Source organism: Elephantulus edwardii, unplaced genomic scaffold (assembly GCF_000299155.1).
Source record: "Elephantulus edwardii isolate Elephantulus edwardi_28Jun2011 unplaced genomic scaffold, EleEdw1.0 scaffold00086, whole genome shotgun sequence".
In the NCBI taxonomy this organism is placed as follows: domain Eukaryota; kingdom Metazoa; phylum Chordata; class Mammalia; order Macroscelidea; family Macroscelididae; genus Elephantulus; species Elephantulus edwardii.
This window is the reverse complement of record NW_006399836.1, coordinates 3,418,975-3,428,360: the sequence shown is the minus strand read 5'-3', so window position 1 is coordinate 3,428,360 and position 9,386 is coordinate 3,418,975. Positions and strand designations below refer to the sequence as shown.

The following is a 9,386-nucleotide window of genomic DNA, read 5'->3' as shown; positions in this document are numbered from 1 at the left end:
TTTTTTTCTTTTACTTTTCAAAAAGAGGAGCGAACGAACTGGGGGAGGCAGGGGGGAGGGCTGGGCAGGGAGAAAAATGCAACAATGAATGAATGGAAATAAAAAAACCCCAAAAAAATCTAAAAAAAAAATCTAAAGATTAATTTTTATTGAGGCATAATAGCTTAACATAATAGCATAACAGTGAAATTCTAAGATCTTAAGTGTTAATGAGGGGCCTGTTTTCATTTACTTAATAGAAATGTGCACTTCAGAAATCAAGAAAACGGAAATGGAATATGTGAACAGTGACATCCTAGGTATTACTGAAATGAGATGGACTAATTTTGGCCACTATGAATTAGATAATCACAAGGTGTACTATGCTTGGAATAAGAAACAGAAGAAGAATGATGTTGTGTTCCTAATAAAAAACTCAAATTTCAAATTCTATCATGAAGTACAATATTGTGAGTGATAGGATATTATCCATATGCATACAAGGAAGACCTGTCAATACGACTATTACTCAAATATATGCTCTAACAAAGAGGAAAAATTGAATATGTTTACCAAATCTTGCAATCTGAAATTGACCAAACATTCAATCAAGATGCGTTAATGGTTATTGAAGACTGGAATGCAAAAGTTGGAAACAATGGAGAAATTGGAATGTATGGACTAGGTGACAGAAGTTAGTCTGGAAATAGAATAATCAAATTTTGTATTTTCAATGAGTTATTCATTGCAAATATCTTTTTTAAAAAACACGGGCAGCGACTTTACACATGGACCTCTCCTGTTGGGCTCTATAGGAAGGAGATTGACTATATCTGTAGATGGACTTGTTGGAGAAGCAGTCATAACTAGGCTAGGGGTGGACTCTGGGTCAGACCATCAATTATTCATGTACAAGTTCAAATTGAGGCCGAAGAAAATGGAAGGAAGTCATGAGAACCAAAGTATGATCTTGAATCTATTCCACCGGAATTTAAAAATCATCTTAAGAATAGTTTTGAAGCGTTGAACACCAATGATCAAAGTCCAGGTGAGCTGTGGATGACATCAAGGATATCATCCATGAAGAGAGCAAAAAGTCACTTCAAGGACAAAGGAGAAAGAAAAAACTGAAATTGATGTGAGAAGAGACTCTGAAAATTTCACTAGAGAGTCAGAGACCAAAACAAAGGGGAAACATGCTGTAAAAGAGCTGAACAGAAGATTTCAGAGGACAGCTTGAGAAGAGAAAGCAAAGTATTATAATAGAATGGGATTGGAGAATAAAAAGGGAAAAACTCACTCTGCATTTCTCAAGCTGAGAGAACTTAAAAAATCATTTAAGCTTTGATTTGCAATATTGAAAGATGCTATGGACTATATATTGAATGGCCCAGGAGGTGTCAAAAGAAGATGGAGGGAATACACAGAAAAAGGACTGATTGGCACCGAAAAATTTCAGGAAGTACTATCTATATTTCTTTGACTATGCAAAGGCATTTGACTATGCGGATCATAGCAAACTATGGCTAACTCTTAGAAGAATGGGAATCTCAGAACACTTGATTGTGCTTATACAAAACCTATGCTTGGACGAGGAGGCAGTCGTCAGAACAAAGGAAGGAAACATTGCATGGTTTAAAATTGGGGTGTACGCCAGAGATGTGTCCTATCTCCATACCTTTTCAATCTATATGCGGAACAGATCATCTGGGAGGCTGGGCTTTATGAGGAGGAATGTGGCATTAGGATTGGAGGAAGACTCATCAACAACCTGCATTATGTACATGACACAACCTTGCTTGCTGAAACGGAGAAGTACCTGAAGCATTTGGTGCAAAGGGTTGACTGAAGCGCAACATCAAGAAAACAAAGATTCTAAAAAAAAACAAAACAAAGATTCTCACCACTGGGCCGATTAACAGCATCATGATGGATGATGAAGAGATTAAGATTGATAACAACTTTAGTTTACTTGGCTACACAATCAGCACTCTTGGTACCAGCAGTCAGGAAATTTGTCAAAAGACAAATTGCATTGGGAAAGTCTACTGTAGGGGACATCTCCATAGTACTGAAGAGCAGTGATGTCATTCTAGAGACTAAGATGCAACTGATCCAGGCTATGGTCTTTGCAATTATGTGCTATGCATCAGAAAGCTGGACAATGACTAGGGATGATAGAAGGAGAATTGATGCGTTTGAGCTGTGGTGCTGGAGAAGAGTGTTGAATATACCATGGACTGCTGAAGAGAACAAATAGGTTCATCCTGAAGAGGGTGAAACCAGGCCATTCTTTGGAGGCAAGGATTCTGAAGCTCCATCTGATATACTTTGTTGCAAGGAGGGACCAGTCCTTGGAGAGGGACATTATGCTTGGGAGGGTGGCGGGCCAGTGCAGAAGGGGAAAACCCTCGATGAGATGGATTGATTCAGTGACTGAAGTAATGGGGACATTAAAATGGGGACACAAAGTGTGTTGGAGACAACAAGGTTAGCTCAGGATAGAGCAAGGTTTAGAGCTCTTGTACATAGGGTCACTGTAAATCGCAAGCTACTCCATGACACATAACAACAACAGCCAACCATATGAGCAGAAGCCGGTGGATGAAGGAGGAAGTGGAAGCTGCATTTAAGGCACTGGCAAAAAAATAAGGCCCCAGGAATCAATGGAATACCAGTTGACTTGTTTCAATGAACAGATGCAGCCCTGGGTGTGCCCTCCAATCTGTGCCAGAAAATCTGGAAGACAGCTGTCTGGCCAACAGCCTGGAAGAGGTCCATATTTGTCCTTATTCCTAAGAAAGATGATCCAGCAGAATGTGGAAACTATCAAGCAATATAATTAATGTTTCATGCAAGCAAAATACTGCTGAAGATCATTTAAAAATGGCTAAAACAGAACATAGATAGGGAACTGCCAAAAGTTCAGTCAGGATTTAGAAGATGCCATGGCCCCAGGGATATCATTGCTGATGTTTGATGGATCCTGCCTGAATGTGGAAAATACCAGAAGAATGTCTATTTATGCTTTATTGATTAGGCAAAAGCATTTGATTGTGTGGATCATAACAACTTATAGCTAAAATGTAAGAAGAATGGGAATTCCAGAGCGCTTAATTGTGCTCATAAGAAACCTATACCTAGACCCGGAGGCTGTTGTGCCCAAGAGTGAGTCTTAACATGGTTTAAGATGAAAAAGGAAGTGTGTCAGGGTTATATTCTCTCTCCATTACCTATTCAGTCTGTCTGCTTAGCAAATTATTTGAGAAGCTAGACTCTTTGAAGATGAATGTGGCATCAAGATTGGAAGAAGATTCATTAATAACTTGTGTTATTAAAAAAAAAACCCAACAAGACAAAAACCTGTGTTATGCAGATGACACAACTCTGCTTGCTCAAAGTGGGAAAAACTTGAAACACTCATTGTAGAAAATCAAAGAATACAGCCTTCAAATACGGATTGCGTCTCAGTGTCAAGAAAGCGAAATTCTTACCACCAGAACAATAGGCAACATCATGATAGATGGAAAAAAGATTAAAACTGTCAACAGCTTCATCTTTCATGGATTCACAGTCAATACCCTTGGTACCAGCAATTAGGAAATGAGGAGATGTATTGCACTGGCAGAGTCTACAGTCAGGGACCTTTCCAAATTATTGAAGAGCAGTGATGTCAGTTTGAAGAATAAGTTTCAATTGACTCAGGTCATGGTCTTTCTAGTCACTTGCTGTGCATCTGAGAGCTGGACAGTGAATAAAGATGACGGAAGAATTGATATCTTTGAGCTGTGGTGTTGGAGAAGAGTACTGAACATCCCATGGACTGCCAAAAGAACAAATATATCTTGGAGAAAGTGGAGACAGGGTGCTCTTTGGATGGAAAGGTGATAAAGCTTTGCTTTACATCCTTTGGGCATGTTTGTAGGAGGCTGTTCCTTGAAGAAGGACATCAAGCTTGGAAAGGCAGAGGGTCGGCAAAGGAGAGAAAGATCTTCAACCATGTGGGTTGACACAGGGACTGCAGCAATGGGCTGTGTGTCAGGAAGTGTAAGAATGACACAGGATAGGATGGGGTCAGGTCTGTTGTTCCTAGGGTCACTGTAAGACATACTTGACTCTGTTAAACCTAACAACAATGATATATGTTTATAAATTAATGTTATGTTAAATTAAAAAGCAAATTAGCTTTGTCTTTAATAATTTCTACACAAATTGCTCAGAAATGGTGGTTCTGTCTACCCACTGGGGTGTTGTAAAAAGAGCAAAGGCAGCATGGGGACAGCCATACCTGATCTTTACCAAGTCCACAAAGGAAAACTGCCCCCATCAACAACACCCACAAGATCAATTCCCATGGGATCAGACGTGTCTCTCATGCTCCCACAACTCTACTCATCCCAGCACCAACTTTACTACTCTACCGGGTCCGAGATCCATTGCAATAGCTCACAGACCACATAGAACCATGTTGTTATATTGTCATGTGTTGTTGAGTCGTCTGCGACTCATAGCAACCCTGTGTACAATAGCCCTAAATCCTGCTCTATCCTGAGCCAATCTTATTGTCTCTGACACACCTACTCCATTACCCCAGTCACTGAATCAATCCATCTCATCAGGGTTTTTCCTTTCTTGTGCTGCCTTTCACTCTCTCAAGCATGACGTCCCTCTTCAAGGACTGGTCCCTCCTTGCAACATGTCTAAAGTATGTCAGATGAAGCTTCAGAATCCTTGCCTCCAAGGGGCACCTAGTCTCACCCTTTCTAGAATGAATCTGTTTGTTCTTTTAGCAAAGGGCAATAGGGGAAGACAAAGTAAAGTATTAAATGAAATGTGCAAAGAGCTGGAGTCAGAAAATCAAAAGGGGTGAACTCACTTGAGCATTTAAGCTCAAGGAACTGAAGAACAAATTAAAGCCTCCAGTTGCAATACTTAAGGATACTTTGGGCAGAATATTAAATTATTCAGGAAGCATTAAAAGAAGATAGAAAGAGTATACCGAGTCCTTGTACCAAAAGAAATTGATGGACACAGAAGAATTTCATGAAACAATGTATGAGCAAGATGCTGTGGTGATGAAGGAAGTTCAGGCTGCTCTGAAAGAATTGTCAGAAAATAAAGGCCCCAGGAATTGACAGCATACCAACTGACATATTTCAAAAACAGACGGTGCTCTGGATGTGCTCACCAAGTTGTGCTAAGAAATCCAGAGAACAACCACTTGGACAACTGACTGGAAGAGATCTATATTTGTTCCCATTCCAAAGAAAGTTGATCCAACAGAACCTTATTAAGGAAGTCAAAAGACTATAATTCGGGTTGGCAGCAAGATAGTTGCTTAGTCAGGGCAGCTTCCAAAATGTGCTCACAGCCACCTCAGCCTCCAGCCTCCAGCCTCAAGGCTTTTGGCTTATGTTGAAGAATTAGACCTCAGAACCAAAGGAAGACTCATCAACAACCTACGTTAAACAGATGACACAACCTTGCTTGCAGGAAGTAAAGACTTGAAGCACTAACCTTGAAGTAGAAGATCAAAGAGTCCTTCACCATGGATTACATCTTAGCATTCGGGAAAACAAAGTCCTCCCTACCAGAACCACTAAGCTCCTAGGGAGCGCTGCTGGTGTGTGGAGTGGATTAAGTGTTGGGCTGCTAACTGAAGAGTTGTCATTTCAAAGCCACCAGCTGCTCCATGGGAGAAAGAGGAGACCGTCTGCTTTTGATAAGATTGACATCCGTGAAGACCTGATACGGTAGCTGTACTCTGTCCTGTAGGGTTGACACAGGTCAGAATTGACTCAGTGGCAGGGAGGTGATGTCCTCCTAGGTCTGCCTTCAGTTCTTGCCCCAGCAGTGCCCCAGGGGAGCCTGGCCATGGTGGATAGTGCACAGCTCCCTCCAGCACCCCCATGCTGAATGGGAAGCCTACATGGTTTTGATTTCAAGTGAAGCTACTGTCTCCTCACCCCAACTCCTGATGCCTAATGTCTGGGTTGGGGAGCTTCTTCCTGACCAGACGTCCAGTGCTGTGACCTCCATGAGGCTGGGAGAGGAGACAGAGGCCCCCAGAGCTGACCTAGATCCTTGTCCCTCTTCTTTCTGTTCCAGGTCAACACTACCCCTAAAGCAAGAAGAATATGAGGTGAGTGACGCCTGCCAGGCTGGGAAGGTGTGGGTGAGGTGGGGATGGGGCGAGGGGGTCAGGGCTGCAGCTGCTGGGTGAACCCCATGAGCACCTCTGTGCTCTGCCCCCCAGGCCTTTCTGCTCAAGCTGGTGCAGAACCTGTTTGCTGAGGGCAATGACCTGTTCCGGGAGAAGGACTACAAGCAGGCCCTGGTGCAGTACATGGAGGGGCTGAACGTGGCGGACTACGCCGCCTCTGACCAGGTGGCACTGCCTCGGGAGCTGCTGTGTAAGCTGCACGTCAACAGGGCCGCCTGCTACTTCACCATGGTGAGCCTCACCCACTGCCTGCCACCCTCTCTCCATACTCCTGGGCACTCAGACCCACTTAGAGGGCTTTTCAAGCAGATTGATGAAGAAGGTGTCTTAAGGTGCTGATGTCCACGCACTCCCCAGATGAATCCATTCAGGGGCTCAGGTGGGCCTTGCACTCGGCAGGCAGGGCTGAGAACCCTCCTGTCTGTAATCATTTCCTCCACTGCTCCTCCTGTCTGGGCTGCCCTCCTGTCACCCTCATCCTCACCCTCGACTCACTTTCTCCAGACTTTTTCCAGCCTCCTCTGTTACCTACCCCTCAAAGCCCCAGCCTCCCCACCCCACTCACCCACAGACTTGATCATTCTTATATCCTATATGAGGTGTTCCTGTAGACCCTCTGCGGGTCCAGAGTGGAATGTTCTGGATTAATGAGACATCTGTAATGGAAGTGCTGGTGCCCTAAGTGTGAGTTACTCTGTGAACTCACAAAACACACAATTCAAATCCACCAGCTGCTCTGTGAAAGAAAGATGGATGATCGCCTCCTGTGAGATCTGCAGCCTTGAAAACTCAGTGGACGGTCAACCATGGGTTGGTTCCGGTTAACAGCACATAATAATGACAAGCACGGGGCTGGAAGGCTCACCCCTCCCACTGTGGCCTGTGTGCTGCGCTGTCACTTTCTCTGTCCTGTTGCTCAGAACCAGACACTGCGATGGAAGTCGATGTATCTGAGTAACAGGCTCGTTATGTAGAACCTGGAGGCCCCTCGCTCCAGAATCCATGGGCAGCGCCTGCACTCAATCACAGGGTGTCCAGGATCCAGGGTCTGAGCCCTGTGCTCTCCCCGACCCCATCTCCTGGGCTCTGACCCCTGCAGGGAGGTTGGAGGCCATTCATGGCTCCGAGAAGGGTGGGTTCCGGGACACTCATTGGGGCCTGCCCTCTGCTCTCCGCTCTCTGGCAGGGCCTGTTCGAGAAGGCGCTGGAGGACAGTGAGAGGGCACTGGACCTGGACGGGGAGAACATCCGTGCGCTCTTCCGCAAGGCGCGGACGCTCAACGAGCTGGGCCGTCACAAGGAGGCGTATGAGTGCAGCAGCCGCTGCTCCCTGGCCCTGCCCCACGTGAGTGCCACTGGATACACCGAGCGGGCCCGGGCCAGGCCGCAGGCCTCCTGCCCCACCCTCACGCGGGCCAAGCCCTGCTTTCTGAGCCCCATCCGCCACCTGACAAAGAGCTGCAGGTACAATGTTAGTAATAGCCCTGCCAAAACGACACTGGGTGTTAAGGAGGCCTGAATCTTTGCAGCAGCTCTGTGAGGTAGCTTCCATTATTGGCTCCATTTTAGAGATGAGGAGACTGAGGCACAGAAGGTAGCTTACGCATGTCACAACAGATCAGAGGTGCCAGACCTAAGAGGTGACGCCAAGCGGTCTGCTTCCAGAACAAGTACATGTGACCTCTACACCCTCAGAGGACAGGGCTTCAGTTAGGGGTGCAGGGGAGATGGGTGTGCTGGGGTGGGCCCTGACACAGGAGCTGCCACTAGATGGGGAAGGGACATTGATCAATACAGAGCCTCACTTATCCTCAGCCTGCCCACAGTGAGACATGTACCCCATTTACTCATCTGCTCGGGAGCAGTGCACTCAACGCCCATACCTGCCCTCGAGACCCACTGCCCGCTGAACTTGGGCAGATGGAGCAGCCTGGGCTCTAGGCCCCACCCACCACTGTGTGAAAGGGCTCCGTTCCCGCCACTGTCCTTGCTGCCTTGGAGTCCGGTCTGACTCATAGGGACCTCTTATGGAACTAACTGCTCCTATCCTATCCGTGCTGTGAGCTTTCAGACACCGACCACCAGGCCTGCCTTCCCTGGCACTGCTGGGTGGTTCTGAACCACCAACCTAGTAATCAAGCACTTAATCTTTCTACCATCTGCTGAATGTTAGAAATAAAGTGTTAAAATAAAAAAACCTGTTCCTCTCCCTGCTCTCTCCCACAAAAAAGGGAAGAAGAGAAGCATGGCCCTGCCTCATCCCCCCATTGTCACTTGAACTTGGCAGAGTCACACTAGGGGCCTGGGTTTTCTCATCTGTGACATGGGGTGGCAGGGGCACCCTTCAAGGCTTCCGAAAGCTCTGACCAGCCCACCTGGGCCTTGCCGTCCCCAGGATGACAGTGTGACTCAGCTTGGTCAGGAGCTGGCTCAGAAGCTTGGGCTGCGAGTTCGGAAGGCGTATAAGAGACCCCAGGTAGTGGCTCTGGGCCTGGTGACAGTGGGGCCAGGTGACGGTGGGGAGGGTTGTGGGGAGACACCAGGTTCCCTGGGGAGGAGTGAGCCTGGCAGGATGAGGGGAAGAGAGACAGGTGACCCTTCCCATCACATTCTGTTGGCTGGAAGCCTAAGGATGACTTCAAGAACTGTTGGAAAAAGAGTGGTCCAAGCCCCAAGTCATCGCAAACCCTAAATGTTCAGGCCCATCTCATGCCCTGGGATCAGACAGGCCGGGGTGGGTGCCTGCCATGCATGTGGACACTGGTGTCCTTCCACCCCATGTTCTAAGATGACCCTGTGGGGTGTGCATTTGAAATGGTGTCGTGTGGCAGGAAGCTGCAGGTGGGGAAGGTGTGGCTCCGGTCCTGCTGTGACCTTGAGCTGATTGTTGTCCTCTCCCTTCCTTGGTGGCTGAGGCATGACTGGGTCAGGGAGTCTGCAGGGCAGGACCTCCCTCACTGCATCTTTCCAGAGTTTTCACCTTGCCCTACCTCTCTCCAATTTCTGGCAGGAACTGGAAACCTTTTCTCTGCTGAGTAATGGCACGGCGACTGGCGTGGCGGATCAGGTAGGGTGGGACGTGGACCTGGAGCCCCTTCCCCGTCCCCAGCATCAGCGTGGTCTCTGCTACATGGGCCTTGTTTGGGTCTAACTTAGGGTGTAAAGGACTGTTCTGTCTTTGTCC

General features: G+C 46.9%; 1 protein-coding gene across 1 annotated transcript in view; it reads left to right on the top strand.

The window, feature by feature from the left end:
- The window catches only part of ZC3H7B (zinc finger CCCH-type containing 7B), a 36,235-nt gene that overhangs the window by 1,650 nt on the left and 25,199 nt on the right, over window positions 1-9,386 (top strand). The window contains exons 2-6 of the mRNA XM_006890186.1: window positions 6,088-6,121; window positions 6,236-6,433; window positions 7,389-7,547; window positions 8,598-8,678; window positions 9,213-9,269. Of these exons, the coding sequence (XP_006890248.1) occupies window positions 6,088-6,121; window positions 6,236-6,433; window positions 7,389-7,547; window positions 8,598-8,678; window positions 9,213-9,269 (529 nt within the window). The remainder of the gene's footprint in view (window positions 1-6,087; window positions 6,122-6,235; window positions 6,434-7,388; window positions 7,548-8,597; window positions 8,679-9,212; window positions 9,270-9,386) is intronic.